We start from the raw sequence: 17,612 nt of genomic DNA, 5'->3' as shown, positions 1-17,612 counted from the left end.
CTGGTAGTTAGGTTTTTCTTAGAAGTAAAAGACTATAAGACTATCAACTAAGTATAAAACTCCAAAAAGGGTATTTTTTATTCTGAAACTACTATGAGATCCTAGTCTATTAACATTCTTTTTCATGCTTGGAGTATCTCCTGCATAAATAGGGTGATTAATACTAACCTATCCTACAAGGGTTTCTAGAAAAACAACTACATATTTAACATACCTTGTCAAAGTAAAGTTTCCTGAGGGGTAAAGTCACAATTTATCATGTGGCGAAACAGTTTGTCAAAGAGTACTAAGTTCTCAGGATCCACTATCTTCGCATCTTAATTCTTTACAAATTGCTAGAAGAGTATTTTCCATTTTCTACCTTGAGTTGGGTAACCATTTACTTGTTAAAAAAATTTCTTACCTTCTAAATCTCATTTATTGGTAGACATTACTGGATGGGTAACTTAGGATGCTTTTTGGTTAGTTATAATAAAGAAATGCCACAGATGAATTGAGAGGCATCGAAACATTGTTAAGAGCCAAGGAACTAAAGCTTGCACCAATGATAAGATCATGTGGTTCTTTCAGCATTAGAGAAGTGGTTATGGGTACAGACTGGGGCAAGACAAGTTACTTTTCCCTTTTTGTGAATCAGTTTCCTCATCTACAAACTGGGTTTTTTTTTTTTTTTTTTTTTTGGAGAGGAGTTTCGCTCTTTTTGCCTAGGCTGGAGCACGATGGCACAATCTTGGCTCACTGCAACCTCCGCCTCCTGGGTTCATGCAATTCTCCTGCCTCAGCCTCCTGAGTTGCTGGGATTACAGGCGTGCACTACCACGCCCAGCTATTTTTGTATTTTTAGTAGAGACGGAGTTCCTCCATGTTGGTCAGGCTGGTCTCAAACTCCTGGCCTCAGGTGATCAACCCGACTCAGCCTCCCAAAGTACTGGGATTACAAGCACGCGCCAACATGCCCAACTTGTTTTTGTTTTTTAAGAGATGGGGGTCTCACTATGTTGCCCAGGCTGGACTTGAACTCCTGGGCTCAAGTGATCTTACTTCAGCCTCCCTCGTAGCTAGGACTACAGGCATGTGCCACTGCACCAGGCTGCAAATTGAGCTTAATAACATCCGGTTCATTAGGTTGTTGAGAATTACATGCAAGAGCTACACCATTGCCTAGCACATGGTAAGATGCTATTATTATTAGCACTGACTCCTTGAAAAGCTGTACTGGAATAGTAAGTTATCCCAATGTAATTTTTAAAATAAGGCCTTTTAGGTATAGCCAACTCAGAATCTCTAGTATGATCAATTAACTGGCTATTAGAAGTTATCACGGTATACATCTTACGCCAGTTAGAATGGTGACCATTAAAAAGTCAAGAAACAACAGATGCTGGAGAGGATGTGGAGAAATAGGAATGTTTTTACACTATTGATGGGAGTGTAAATTTGTTCAACCATGTTGGAAGACAGTGTGGCGATTCCTCAAGGATCTAGAACCAGAAATACCATTTGACCCAGCAATTCCATTACTAAGTATATATATACCCAAAGGATTATAAATCATTCTACTATAAAGACACATGCGCATGTATGTTTATTGCAGCACTATTTACAATAGCAAAGACTTGGAACCAACCCAATGCCCATCAGTGATAGACTGGATAAAGAAAATACGGCACCTATACACCATGGAATAATAAGCAGCCATTAAAAAAAATGAGTTGATGTCCTTTGCAGGGACATGGATGAAGCTGGAAACCATCATTCTTAGCAAACTAACACAGGAACAGAAAACCCATGTTCTCACTCATAAGTGGGAGTTTAACAATGAGAACACATGGACACAGTGAGGGGAAACATCACACACTGGGGCCTGTCAGGGGCGGGGGGCAGGGGAGGGATAGCATTAGGAGAAATACCTAATGTAGAGGACAGATTGATGGGTGCAGCAAACCACCATGGCATGTGTATACCCATGTAACCAACCTGCACATAGTCTCCCAGAGCTCAAACTGCTGAGCTCTAGTGACCTGCTTTATTATACTTTAAGTTCTGCAGATGTAACCCAGAACTTAAGAAAAAAAAAAAAAGAAAAGGAAAATGAAGTTATCAGGGTATCTGCCTAATTTCAACTGTGTGTGTGTGTGTGTGTGTGTGTGTGTGTGTGTGTGTGTGTATGTAGGGGATGCTGGAGGCAGTATAGAGTCCCTTTCTACCAATCTTTTAGAAGAAAGCAGCAATTAAATCAGATTAAAATCCTTAGCATATCTATGCCCCAAAATGTTTAGTACACTTAGAAATTAGTCTCACAGTCTGCTTTGTGCTCTCTAAAGGACATTTTAGTAGAGAGAGTGAATTCACTGCCTTAAAATACAAAAATAGACTACAGGTACCATGTTACCTATAGTCACTCACCCCTTTGCCGTTAACAACTCCTTCCCTCTAGATTTTTTTTTGTTTTTTGTTTTGAGACACAATTGCTCTGTCACCTGGCTTGGAGTGCAGTGGCATGATCTGGGCTCACTGTGACCTCTATCTTCCAGGCTCAAGCCATCCTCACACTTCAGTTTCTCAAGTAGCTGGGGCTACAGATGTGTGCCACCACACCTGGCTAATTTTTGTATTTTTTGTAGAGACACGGTTTCAGTGTGTTGTCCAGGCTGCTCTCAAACTGCTGAGTTCAAGCAATCTGTCTACTGTGGCCTCCCAAAGTGCTGGGATTACAGGCATGAGCCACTGTGCCCAGCCCCCTCTAGTTTGTTAACTTTGCTTCAGTCCTTCCCCCCAACATACTTTTTGTTTTCATAGAGTAAATGTAAGTCATATTCCTATGCAATTTATAAGTAATTTCTAAGACATAAATAATAAACTGATTTGTAACACAAGCTGTAATTCAAAATTTAAGGCAAAGATGTTAGAAAAGTGGCCTTTGTGAAACAGTGGAATATTCTAAAGGTTTTCCTACTATCCCTGCTCCAATAGGCTTAAATTATACTTTATAGTCTCCTTTCTTCTGCCTTTTAGAAAAGTCACCTTACAGGAAACATTCTGATGTACTCAATTAAAGTACCTAGGTAGAAAATACAGACATCATCATCCTTTTAACAGATATGAGTAACTTTTTATCTAGTGTTTTTCTCCTTACCTTTCTACCTAACTGCACTCAAAACTATGCAGTTATAAAAATAATTTCTTTTGGAAATAAGTAGCTTAGAAACACACGGTGACCTTTTTCTTTTATTATAATTTAAGCTACTTCACAGCATTATTTCAGATTTATCTCTAGTAAAATGTAATGTTTCTTAGAAAAGGTAGCAAAATACCATGAAGTGAACAAAAATATATCTTTTAGTTGCTCACCACTGTTATATAAAACTACCAGGACACTTTTACTATAGGTGACATGTGGGACTTTGGCACCACAGAGAGTAATAGGTATAGCTGAGGAAGAAGGATACCTTACTGGGAATAGATACCTTTAAGATTTTCACCTCCAGAGGTTATAACGAAGTCCAACAGACCTTTAGCCAAGAGGAACACTTCCGTGGTACAAATTCAAATCCTGCCTCAGCTGCAGCCTTACCATATAAACTTGGGCAACTCAATTTGTCTCTGTGTTCAGGATTTTTCACTCAGAAATGGAGAGACAAACTTATTCTCCTACTGTCAGGGAATTCTTGGGAAACACCATTAATGAAACCACTGCTAACATAAGCACACAGAACCTGAATCTGGGTGAAACCTAAGCTGCTGCTGACTGCACCCGAGAGACAAATGAAGATGCCTCACCTCCTCTGCCATGTTCTATTCCCTATTTGGGAGAGAAAAAAAATTATCTGAACAGAAATAATGGCTCCTTAGACCTGTTCTCATTCAGTAATTCCTACTGAATGAAATTTTTTACAGAAGGTTTTAAAATAATGGTTTTGTACTGACCGACCTCAAAAGTACAATGGCAAAGAGAAAAGAGACCATATTAAAGACCTGAAATCAGTAATCTCTCCTGGTGAGGTGATTAAGCCAGAAAAGAGGTTACAGGGGAAAAAAAAAGAAAAGCATGTGACTCCCAAACATGAATGTATGTACATGTGTGCATGTGCGTGTTTCCCTTTTACTACATATTCTGGAGTTGAATTCTGTTCTGGGAAATACTTTGTTCACAAATGGTCCTGTATGGAATTTTCTCTGCTCAAGAATTCAGAGCTGAGTTGGCTTCTGCAGACCTATATGACTTGCATCCCATACGCCCCGCCTCCTTTTAGAGCAGTAAAAGGAGAACTGGCTATAAATCTGGCCTTTGGACTTGCCATATGGCCTTCTTTTAAGTCACTAAAGCATAAGAAGCCAAGTCAGCACGAGTTGAAACACAGATGCCATGACACGCAGTCTGTGTTAGAAACTATTTTAATGATGAATCCAGGCTTTCAGCAGTTATAAGTACTTCGAGAATGGTAAAAGATCAGATTACATCTCTAAAGCAAGTTTAAAATTCATTATAAGTTTACTATGAGACTTTTCCATGCACAAATTATATTGAAAAAGAAAATCAACTGACATAGCTTTTTTTTTTTTTTTAAATTAAATCTCTGGCTTACTTCAGCCTAGGGAACTTTTCTTTAAGCAAGAATACTGGGGAAACAAATTCAACAGACTTCCTGAGACTGACCCATAGGTGTTAGTTTTCAATGAGGGTCAAGAGGGACATTAGTTTATCATTTTCATTAAGAACAGTGAGGACTGAAGGTGGGACAATACAGGCTACCTGTTAGATGTGTCAGCTCCTAGTGGACCAGTAAGACAATAAGATTCCATTTTTCTTCTCTCTCCAATAGTGGGAGCTGCAGACCTTAGAAGGAGATTTGTATCTACTTATGTATATTGAAGGGTGTTTCCTAGGAAGTACTCTGGGCAAACTTTGGTTGGATACAAGTTAATTACTCTTTATTACTTTTAATACTTAGGTATCCAAGTAGTTCAGACTTGAAATATCATCAGCCAGTTTGCCATTGAAGAATATTCTGTGTGCTAAACGTTGGGGGGAGGGTATGGAATGCTTGGTGAGCTGGGGTATGCAGATGAAAAAAGGATTGGTTTCTGCACTCAAGGAGCTAGGAGAGTTGTTAGAGAGCTGTGCAATGTACACAGATAACTATCATGGCAAGTCACAGGAACCAAAGGAGAGGCACCGTTAAAATGTCTGATTACACATTACTTAATAAGGGGTCAGGTAAAGGCATATGGTGTAAGTGGCTCTTGAAAGATGGGTAAAACTGGTACTTTCGCATGTATGTGTTGCAGGAAAGAGCTGGAGAGTTATAGGATACAGTTGCAGAAAACAACGCAGGCTAACTCATCAAACTAGCAAAGCAGGATCTATGTAGCAACGAAAATTAACTACCTGCAGTGGCATCATCATTTGGACCAAGATTTGGTACAATTCCCGTAGATTCTGCAAAAGGCAAATGTTATTAAAGTTCTTATAATCAGTGACCTTAATATACAACATATCTTTCTGATTCAATCACACACTCTTGCAGTAAGTCTGCTTTACTCAATTCTTAAATTTAGAACAAGGCTACAAGGTCAGAGGGGGCTGAGATTTCCTAATTACCCACAACTTTTAGTGTTTATCATTTGCCTCGCCTTTTTCCTGCTGTGAGTGGTCACCTGCTGATGCAGAGGAAAGTGATCTAGTAGGAAAACAAACAGACTTGGGTTTACGTCGTAAATATGATATTTAGGCCCATCAAATGTCCTTTGCATTAGTATAGGTAGTAAGTATGATATTTAAACCAAAGTTTTAAATATGGTATTGGTATTTAAAGCTTACTACCAAACTAGACTTGGTTTAGGTAGCGTGATATTTAAGTACCACTGGTATAGGTAAAGTACGATATTTAAACCAACAGACCTTGTACATCACACAACTCTCTAACAAGACTCTCCTAGCTGTTTGAGAGCAGAAACCAATCCTTAATTATGCCCAGCACTTTTTGTGCTTATAAGGCTTGTCTTTTTTCCCTACAGCAAGGATACAGAGCAAGGCTGAGGCTAATGAAGTCACAAAGGTTATTTCATCTTTTTTACTCCTCAAATTAAATGAACTACAAAGACAGTATCTTCAAATGAAAACCCAAGATCCTAGTTATTCCCTAATTGATCAGGACTTGAATCTAGTAATACCTCGTAAGTCCTAGATAGAAGGAAAATGATCAAGCACTAGGAAATGTCCTTTGCACTGGTAGAGGTAGTAAGTATGATATTCAAATTAGTTTTTTTTTTTTTTTAGATAAGTCTCACTCTGTTGCCAGGCTGGAGTGCAGTGGGGCGATCTCAGCTCACTGCAACCTCTGCCTCCTGGATTCAAGCGATTCTCCTGCCTCAGCCTCCCAGTAGCTGGGACTACAGGCGCATACCGCCACACCCGGCTATTTTTTTTTCGTATTTTTAGTAGAGACAGAGTTTCACCATGTTGGCCAGGCTGGTCTCAAACTTCTGACCCTGTGATCTGCCCACCTCGGCCTCCCAAAGTGCTGGGATTACAGGCGTGAGCCACCATGCCCAGCCAAACTAGTTTTAAAAGAAATCCACAGCTGGGCGGTGGCTCACGCCTGTAATCTCAGCACTTTGGGAGGCCGAGGTGGGTGGATCACGAGGTCAGGACTTCGAGACCAGGCTGACCAACATGGCAAAACCCTGTCTCTACCAAAAATACAAATATTAGCTGGATGTGGTGGTGCATGCCTGTAATCTCAGCTACTTAGGAGGCTGAGGCAGGACAGTTGCTTGAACCCGAGAGACAGAGGTGATTGCAGTGAGCCGAGATTGCGCCACTGCACTCCAGCCTGGACAAAAGAGTAAGACTCTATCTCAAACACACACACACACACACACCCCACACTGCAGTCCTTCTACCAGAGTAAGACTCCATCTCAAACACACACACCCCGCCCCCACACACATACTGCAGTCCTTCTACCAAACAACGTTTTGAGCAGGGCCTTGTGGATGGATCTCAGTAATAAAGTTTCCCAGTTCCCTGATTGCAGATCCTGCCTCAGGGGTATGGAATTAAGATACTCACTGATTTGAAGGTAACTACTTACACCTAAATACCTATGGCCAATGCATGATCAAGAGGAAAGTGAAAAATACATGATGATGATATCATGTATTTTTGTTACTTATTTTTTCCTCTTGCTTTATATCACCAAATCAAAGTCATCTGGGGACACTTACCTCAGTGGCCACTTTGCATGTAATAACACGGTTTCCAGGATCTTACTCAGTCTCTCTTAACATTTATGGTTTTTAGCCAGTGTACTTTTAGCCAGTGTACTGTGAGAGGGGTGGTGAATTGATTATTAATTTGTTCATATTAGGTTTTTCTCTAGCTGTATTTATCATCATCAAGGGAAACAGGGCTTTATTATTACAGAGGTGCAGCAGGAATCAGAAAACTTGCTTGACAGCAGGACTCCCTCAGCTGCCATGGACCTCTAGCTCTTTTTCCTGAAAGGTACTTAGGCAAATTGTGCTTATTATTTTCTGTAATCAGCTCACTGTATATTTGGGACCTGAATGGGTTATCAAAGCCTGACAACTAAAGAGGTTTAAAGGATGGCAAAATTCGAATGATAAATTTAGGTTTCTTCCTATAAAAGACAACTAAATGGGAAGACAAATCCAAAGCAGTGGTCTTTTCAACAGGTGTGAAATGTGATTTCAATTTCCCCTGCATCTTTGAGATCTTAATAAACTTTGCTGGTTAGGAAAAAGTAACAGATTACTGAGATTTTCTTGGCCAAAGAGTAGCTCAGTATGAAATAAATTCAACAACTAGCAATAAATACTAACAATTAAAGAAAAAAGAGGGAGAAAACCCAAACAGCATACACATGTACACATATATACGGCAGGCATCCTCAGTCTTAAGTGTTTTAAAATCTCACTAATACTCTTTCTAATGATTATCAGACTCGCTGCTTTATATCCATCAAGCCACGGAACTGAGTAGAGACAATCCAATGATTAAATTTGTAAAGGGGTTTACATAGTTTGTGCTGTTTTTAAAAAATAATCTGAAACTAGGAATTCATTTCAATTGTCTCAAAGCAAACATAAATAACTTTCTGAGGCACAAACCACTTAGAAATTTTAAAAACAGCCCACTCTACTAACATAGAATAGGATGTGTATTTTGCCAATTGGAATAATTTTTTCATTATCTTTTCAAGAGACAGGTGTCCCATTATGTTTCCCAGGTTGGAGAGCAGTGGTGTGAAAAGTGTGCACCACAGCTTCGTAGTCCTGGTCTCTAGTGATCCTCCCGCCTCAGCTTTCTAAGTAGTTGGGACTACCATGCACATCACCAAGCCCAGCTAGCGTAATCTTTGTGAATGGAGAAGAGCTGTATAAATGTGTGCTATTTGAGATGGCAAAACTTAACATGATATAAACTGTCTCCAAAACATCTAGAATGATAAATGGAAAGTGAAGATTTAGACAATATCCAATGAACTTGCTTAACTCACTACACACAAGTGTATATAACAAGTCAGTACCCTTCAGTTCCTATCAGGAGGCTGAAATACAACTGCAGCAACAAACCATATCAAAAATATCTTGTTCAGTGACTAGTGGCAACTATATAAAACAGACCCCATCTTGCTTATATTCCATATTTTTTTTTGGTGGTGTGTTAATTTAAAAATAAGTTACAGGCTAGGCACCAACCTAAGTATTCCATAACTGAGTGACATGCTGCAATGCTACCCTACGCTGGGTGCCTCCAGGAAGTGCTAGTAGAATGTCTAAAGTGATAGTTTATTTGCTGCCCTTGGTCTCAGTCCTCTTGGGGCATCAGAGCCAAGTCTACAGTGGTTCAACTCCAACAGTCCTGATGAAACAGAATCAGACTACTTCCTTTGTATATACTCTATCATAGGGCTTAGACTATCCTTCTGAGAAACGCCCTATTTCTTCAATCACCCATCAAGGTTTTCTACTATTTTATTAAAAATACACAATTACTTTTTCATGTTTCCTTTTTTTTTTTTTAGATGAAGTCTAACTCTGTTGCCCAGGCTAGAATACAGTGATGCAATGTCAGCTTACTGCAACCTCCACCTCCTGGGTTCAAGCACTCTCCTGCCTCAGCCTCCTCGGTAGATAGGATTACAGGCACACCACACAACACCTGGCTAGTTTTTGCATTTTTAGTAGAGACCGGGTTTTGCCATGTTGGCCAGGGTAGTATCGAACTCCTGACCTCAGGTGATCTGCCTGCCTCAGCCTTCCAAAGTGCGGGGGTTACAGGCGTGAGCCACCGTGGCCAGCCACCTTTTCATGCTTCTAGCAAATGAATTTTTTAAATAAAGCTTTCCTGATTTGTGTTCTATTATCATTACATGTTTTCTAAAGAATGATTCCTGGCTGGGCAAGGTGGCTCACCTGAGGTCAGGAGTTCAAGACCAGCCTGGCCAATATGGCGAAACCCCCATCTCTACTAAAGAAAATTAAAAAAAAATTAGCCGGGTGTGGTGGCGGGTGCCTGTAATCCCAGCTACTCTGGAGCCTGAGGCAAGAGAATCACTAGAACCCGGGAGGTGGAGGTTGCAGTGAGCTGAGATTGAGCCACTGTACTCCAGTCTGGGTGACAAGAGCGAGACTCCATCTCAGGAAGAAAAAAAAAAAAGACTCTTGGTATCATTTCCTATTTGCTTTAAAGTTATTTGAGTCACTAAGTGACAGGATAAAATATGAGCTATATTTTAGAAACTCTGCTAATAGCTCCAAAAGTAATTCAATTATATACAGAAAGCTCACTTTAATACTTCCATTATTCTAAAATTTATTCATGTTGTTTTAGTGTATCTCCCCATTTTATAGAAAATGCTTTTGATAAATGAAGTCACCAATGATTTCTAAACTGTTAAACCCAGAGCGTCCCACACTTTATTCATTTACCAATTACTATCGTGATTTTTCCATAGCTACCAGTACCATTACTTACGTAATGTTTTTCTTTAATGAATCTAGAGTTTAATATTACACTAATTTAGGTTAAAAGGGAAAATCATTACCATTTTTCATAAATAACAGGTTTTATGTACCAGTTATATATTTTTTCTAATGCCCATCAAAATAAACCATAAATTCTAAAATTAAAATGCCAACTAAAAGCTTGCAAATGAATCAATACAGGACACACTACTATTGTTTTCTTTGTCCTTCTCAAACCCTCTGTTCTAAACTTCATGAACCTGGTCTCCCGGGGCCTCTATTTATTCACTTTCACTAACTCTATTCCTTAAATGTTAGTATTTTCTAAGATTCCGTTCTTGGCATTTTCTTCACATCCTGTACATTCTTTCTGAGGGAATCAGAGGCATTTCCGAACGAACATGTCTATCACTGAACTTGTTATTCCCAGCACAATATCAATGCATAGATGATTTCTCCTCTGTGGTCCCATTCTTAACAACATTGACATCTGTCCAGTTTCTGAAGTTAGAAACCTCTCTGGTTAATTTGCATTCTGAGACAACTGTTTTTAGCCTTTCCTCTCTCATCAAATCTCCAACATTCTCTGTACCTCTTCATTCTCATCTGACATGTCACCTCATATTCTGCTGAGAAGCAATCAGAAATCCCACCATCAAATCTTTCAACACACCTACAACTTTACCTATATATCATCCTTGCTCCTAAGAACAATGCTTACATTTGCGGCTTGGATCTCGTCCCCTCTTGTCCACTCAATAATTCTGCTTCTACAGTTAGCCCTTTGCTGCATCTTCAAGTTTTCCCACTTTGTTTGATCATTCCTACTGAAACATGCTACAGTCCTTTCTTAGAACAACAAATACCTTCAACCCCACAGCCTCCTCCAGCTATATCCCATTTTCCAGCTCTTCACTATAGCAAAACTTAAGAGTTGCTTGCCATCCTCACTTCCTTCAAAACCTATTTCACACAAGCTTTTACAAGATTACCAATCTCCATGTTACTCAATGCAGTAATTCATTCTCTGCCCACATCTAGCTCAATCTCTCAAGATATAGCATGCTTGGATAATAATAATGATACGCTTGACAACTCCTTAAAACATTTTCTTTGCTTGGCTTGTCAGATAAAACACTTGAATGGTTTTTCTACTAGTTTACTGGGTACTCCTTTACTGCTTTTTCTTCCTGACCTCTAAATGTTGGCTAGAATACCCTATTAATTGATTTTTGACCCATTTTCCTTTTTATAGTAATTACTGAGGTAATTTCATCCAAGCTCATGACTTAAAAAAACATTCGTATGTCCATGACCCAAAAATTATTATCTCTAGCCTGATCTCTTCCCCACCATTATAACATTCATGTATCCAACTACATATTCAACATTTCTTCTTAAACCCTTAACAGGAACTCAAATTTAACATGTCCAAAACCAAACTTGTTTTTCTCCCCAAATCTTGTTTCACAGATTTGATTATCTCATTAAATAGCACCACTATTTACCTGATTGCTCAGGTTCCAGATTTAAGAGTCACCCTTAGCCTCTCTTTCTTTCATTTCCCACATCCCTTTCGAGTAGTGTCTTATTGGTTCTACCTTCAAAATATACCCCAAATAAGATCATTTCTCACTTTCTCCCTGTCCACCCCAGTGGAACAGGCCAAAATAATCTCACACTGACATCTTTACAACAGGCCTTCATGCTTCTGCTCTTACCCCGCTATTCTATTCTCAACAGAGCAACAAGAGGAATTACGTTAAGATGAAAATCAGTTCACTTTACTCTTGTGTTCAAAATCTTGTAAGTCAGCAGTCCCCAACCTTTTTGGCACCAGGGGCTGTTTTTGTGGAAGACAATTTTTCCACAGACTGGGGTGTAGGAGGAATGGTTTTGGGATAATTCAAGTGTATTACATGTTTTCTGCATTTTATGTGATCCCTTGGACGCACAGTTTACAACAGGTTCATGCTTCTATGAGAACCTATTGCCACCACTGACCTGACAGGTAAAGTTCAGGCAGTAATGCGAGTGATGGAGACTGGCTATAAAATGCAGGTGAAGCTTTGCTTGCTGGCCTACCACTCACCTCCTGCTGTGCCACCCAGTTCCTTGTCATACAACTTTCTCTTAGAATAAAAGCCCAAATTGTTAGAATGGTCTGCAAGGCAGTAAAAAAGTGGCTCTATCCTCCACCATGTTTATCTCTGCTTTCATCTCCTACATCTCCATGGCAGACGGAGACCCCTCCTTGCTATTCCTTGCATGAACCTTTGCAATGCTATTCTCTGCCTGAAATGCTTTCATGCTACAGGTCCGCATGGCTTAGAACCTCTATCCTCCCTCAAGTCTATGTTCAAATGTCACTTTCTCAGTTGGGCCCCCCTTACTGACCCCAACCCCTTCTGCTATTTTCCTCGTAGCACTCACTTTCTAATTAAATGATTTATTATGTGTATTATCTACTCTCTGCTTCCCTCTACTAAAATGTAGCTCTGTAAGAGCTGAAGGTATTTTCTGTTTGGTTTTCAATTCCTAGAATAGTGACTGGAATATAGTAGGTACTGAATGAATGAACGAATGAATGAATAAACCACACCCAGTTTCCTTTGGGTGAGAGAAAATAAATTGTTGCTTTAGAAGATTATATCCTCTATCAAATGTCATATTTTTAAAGTATTATTTGGCCAGACTAACCTACAATGCCTGGATGAATAGTTGTGAGAAGACCTTAGGCAAGGGCCAGTAGGCTCATTCTTTAAAGGAATACACATTTTTTGGGGACATGCAAGACAAAAAATTCACATTAAAACCAACAAATATTTATATATAAAATGCCTTTCTAGGCTGAAGTATAAAACCATTGGTCATCAGAATCTCATACATACTGTCTCTAAGTTCTTATAAAAAAAAATCCCTTTTGTTCATAAAACTAAATGCTGGAAATCCCAAAAGAAAAATACTGTCTACTAGGCTAATACTACAAAGGTACAGCCATAAGCTCTTGCACGTAAAATAGAAGGCTATGTGGCAATCTAATGATGCAAGATTCAGAAAAGATCAGAATGACATGTTAAACTGAGAGAGATGATTTTAGGTGCGCTTTTAGGGGTTCATTATGACTGCCCCCCATATTTAGATCCATGTTTTATATAGAAATGTATCTCTTTTGAGGGATGACATAAAACGTGTAGTGATTATATCACTTTCATAAAATGTCCCAAGGATCTCCAAGTATGAATTATTTCAATCTTTCAATCCTGGCAGTGGAACAGTTTATGACTAGTTGAAGAATTACGCACAGGAACCACACTGGCCCTGGAAGACAGGGACTCACATTTTAGTCTCAGCTCCACCAGTGACTGACTATAATTTGAGTAAATCACAACCTCTGCTTATAGGTTCATAATGCATAATTGTTTTTCCTATTCTCTCCTCTATCACATGTTAAATACATGTTAAAGATACATGTTGAATAACTGTGAACCAAATAATTATAGTCCTTTTAAGTAAAAAAAATACAGATTTAAATGCATTACATACACAGAAATACATTTGGTTTTGTTTCAGGATATACCTGCATCTCAGGATTTAAAAATATGCAATACATTAACCAAAATTTTAATTCTTTTTACAGAAATCAATGGAGGTGACCTAACTAGTAGCATATTTAAAATACTGTAAGAGTCAGGTGCAGTGGTACACACCTGTAGTCCCGACTGTTTGGGAGGCTGAGATGGGAGGATTGCCTGATCTAGGAGTCAGAAGCAAAGGTATGTTATGATAGAGCCTGTGAATAGCCACTGCACTCCTGCCTGGGCAACACAGTGAGACCCTGCCTCTAAAAGAAGTGCTGTTAAAACTGGGTCTATGAGAGTATCTTTTAAAAAAGCAGATACCTTCACCAATTCTTATAAAAGAATGTAAAAGAATGTGATAAAGCAAAGATCCTTAATTGCAGAATATGCGGGAATATCCACTGGAGGGCAGCAAAATTCTTTTTCTTCAACATCTGAACTCTAAAATTGCTTTAAGCTGCAAGTTATAAATCTACAGAAATTTAGGTTGAAGAACACAGACTAAAACTACAGGCAATGAAACAAGTTATAAAAGGAGATCTGATTTACATAAATAGATGCTATAAATACAGAAATACTGTGAAGAGAAGACAAGATAATCCATCTGCACACTGGAATAGATATTAAATCTTATGTACATGATTTGAAAATTCTACTTTTTTCTCCAGAGACAAAAGCTATCAAATACATACTAGAGAGAAAAACTTGCATACAATTATAGGAACACCTAAACATTAAAGTCTGAGTTCTTCTGCATAACATTTATTCATACTTTCTAAGGATCTGGGCCAATTTTTTAAGTAGGCATGTGCCTCAATTAATTAAGAAGAGATCAGAGCTCAGAAATCTTGGGGTCAATGTTTAAATATATTTGGTAAACATTAATGTTACTGTTTGTGGCATAAAAGTCTAATAAACCAACCATTGGTTTTATGCTAATATAAGAAAAATAAACTATTAAAAATAATGTAAAATCATATATATCAAAGATATAATAAGACAGTCTAGATTACTTTAGTAGTAGAAAAATATCTTTGCTAGATGTAACTTATTTGCAGATTAGTATTTCAAAAACATTTTACAGTAATAAATGCTTGGAAAATCCACTATCATGTTGTAGTGCCAAATCAACATTTCTGGACTCTTCTACAGATTCAATAATCATTTTGCTCAAAGTGTTATTAAAAGTTATTTTCCATTTTATAAAAAAGATAACCTTTATTGTTTCATGAAGTTTCATTCTCTGTTACACTTTTATTTTTTCCAATTAAAAAAGGCTTTTTTAGTATTGAGCACTTCATAGACTTTGCTTATATTCAAAAGCCTTCTAAGTTTAACAGACTCTATTTTACTTTTAAAAGGACAACCTTGTTATTGAAGAATGAGTTTGCTACAGTAAACAATTCAGTTCTGCTTAAGTTAAATAAAATTGTGAAATAACAAGCCTATAAATGTGGAAACCGTAGGTATTTTAAAACTGCCCAAACAAGATGTTTAATCAAAACCCAAACACTAACTTTTACAGTCAATTCAAGAGTGGGCAAGTGAAAAATCAATGTATTAAGTTCTCCTTCACAGCATCCTTGAAATGGTAGTGATATAAAACTACCTATAAAAGACCAGGATTTATAAAATTTTATTCAAAAAAGGGAGAGATGATGATAATAAACAGTTGCTATAAGAACACATGCATCTAACAGATGGCAGCCAATACATTGTTTTCTAGGTTAAAAAAAGTTTGAAAACACTGTCAGATAAATAATTTTTAACTAATCAATACAATTTTAGCTATAAAGTCTTTGTAAGTATAAATTTTTTTTTAGTATAGTGACTGTGTATTTTTAAGTTGAACAAAACAATATTTAAAAGTAACAGAATATATTACTTGCATAGGCATTCCAAGAAACACAAACAGTAAATCTGCATGAAAAATTCCATGATTATACATGAAAAATAACAAAATACTTGGTAATGTTAAACTGTCCATCCTTTTACCAGTAGTTCATACTATTTAAGACATTATATTAGAGTTGCTGTAAAAATAATTATGTATTTATTTTTGAGACGGAGTCTTGCTCTGTCACCCAGGCTGGAGTGCAGTGGTATGATCTCGGCTCACTGCAACCTCCGCCTCCCAGGTTTAAGTGATTCTCCTGCCTCAGCCTCCTGAGTAGCTGGGACTATGGGCACGTTCCACCACCCAGGTAATTTTTATGTTTTTAGTAGAGACAGGGTTTCACCATGTTGGCTAGCTGGTCTTGAACTCCTGACCTCAGGTGATCTACCTGACTTGGCCTCCCAAAGTGCTGGGATTACAGGCATGAGCCACTGTGCTCGGCCAACAATGATCAGGAATTCCATGACTATTACACGGAAAAAAAATCACTAGCCTTGTCACTCTCTTGAAACCCTTTTACTCTCATAATAAAAACTTAAAACAGAAAATGTCAGACAAGGTAACTTATAAAACTTACTTCAGTATTACAAAAATGAAAAAGGTAAAGGCAAACAGAATCATCTGATTTCAGAAAAGGTACAGAAATGCTAATCATCATTCAGAGGTTTTTTTTTTTCCCCATCAATTATTTAGCAAAGCTCAGAGATAACTGGAATAGAAGCAACTGTTTAGATTTCAAACATAAGAAGTTCCTGGTTTCTATAAAGGTGTTTGGCTTCTTTCAAGTTTTAGCTTTTCAAAACTACAACTCAGAAAAGTAAGTATGAATGGGGGGGATTTGCCAAAGAAAAACACAATATTGAAATTGTTTCACTACTACTTATGCATTTTTAAACCTAGAAAATGTTACAGCATTCAAATTCATTAAGAGGTAACAGCATTTATTTAGATGTTAGTAAATGTTGGATTCTTTTCTAATTCATATCAGAATGATTTTAAGTCTACCAGCAGTAACAGACTTTAACCTATGACATTTGAAAGATCACAGCATTCTGAGAAAATGCAGTAGAATTTAAAACAAACAAACGAACACTGCAGCATATTTTCTAGGATTAAGTAACTTCTTCCGGTGGCCTTAGCAAGTTTGAGCAGACTTTTTAACTAAAGGTAGTAAACTCATTAATTACAATTCGGTGCTAAATATTTTTTTTATTGATGAGCTCTCTCTGAAAGAACTATTATTTAAAAAAATGTATTCCGTCTTTCCATGTCAAATTATTTTATTTTATTATCATATTGTACCTAATATTATTCTTTGAATACTCTGGATATCAGATACCACAACTCTGAGAAAGATCTGTTCCAAGTTACTGGTTTTCTGGACTAGTTGAAGTTACGCTCTGGGGAAAAAGTTCAAGACAACTGTATTCCCTCTCTTGACATGAGTGACGTGAACTAAGAATACATTTCAAGAAACTGAAATACTAAATAAAAACATGTGAAACTAACGCCAAGGAAAAGACCTTTTAGAAAAGGGTCACTATATGTATATAGTGACAAAAACCCTTCTTCTCAAAAACAGGAATAAAATCCAAGAGAGGTGAGGGAGACGATAGTAAAGAAAAAAAGATACTCTATTAACAGAAAAAGCATATTGAAAAAGTAAAATCTTGTTTATAAGGCTGTTCTTAAGTAGCCCACAACCTTTAAAAGACTGAGGTATTGTGAGATGATGTAGAAGAACTAAAAAAAAGACCACAGTATATCTTCCAGGATTAAGAAGATAAATTTCACAGTTTGCACCTTTAAAGGTCTGAGCACCTTGTATTCACTATGAATGTCTAATGGTTTACTTTTTACCTAGTATCTACTATACGGTGAGAGCAAAGCAACTATTATGTATCTGTAAATAGAAAAAATTTAAAAATTAAAAAAAATGTAATGGGAGAGCTGCAGTTCCAACTCATGTAAGATTCTGGTGCTGGCTCCCCCACTCTATTGCCTTGCTCTACTGTTTTAGGCCTTTGGTATTCATAAAAGAACTTTAATTCAGATTGTGCTCCATACTGATCCACAACAGAGCTACAGAGTTATACTGCTGGGAGATTCTTGGCTTCTTCAGTAAATAACTGGACTTT

The 17,612-nt window shown here is 37.7% G+C and overlaps 1 protein-coding gene across 6 annotated transcripts in view; it reads right to left on the bottom strand.

Annotated features, from left to right (window-relative positions):
• Window positions 1-17,612, bottom strand: part of TTC17 (tetratricopeptide repeat domain 17) — a 136,848-nt gene that overhangs the window by 57,284 nt on the left and 61,952 nt on the right. For 3 of the 6 annotated variants that reach the window (XR_013523391.1, XM_009007961.5, XM_017978031.4), the window contains one exon: window positions 5,390-5,440. The exons of the other annotated variants lie outside the window; for them this stretch is intronic. Coding sequence is in view for 2 of the 3 variants with exons in the window: in XM_009007961.5 (XP_009006209.1) it covers window positions 5,390-5,440 (51 nt within the window). In the remaining variant the exon portion in view is untranslated. The remainder of the gene's footprint in view (window positions 1-5,389; window positions 5,441-17,612) is intronic. 6 annotated transcript variants of the gene reach the window in all.

This window comes from Callithrix jacchus, chromosome 10 (assembly GCF_049354715.1).
Source record: "Callithrix jacchus isolate 240 chromosome 10, calJac240_pri, whole genome shotgun sequence".
Lineage (NCBI taxonomy): Eukaryota > Metazoa > Chordata > Mammalia > Primates > Cebidae > Callithrix > Callithrix jacchus.
Note: the sequence above shows the minus strand (reverse complement) of the source record. Positions and strands in the feature narration are given on the sequence as shown.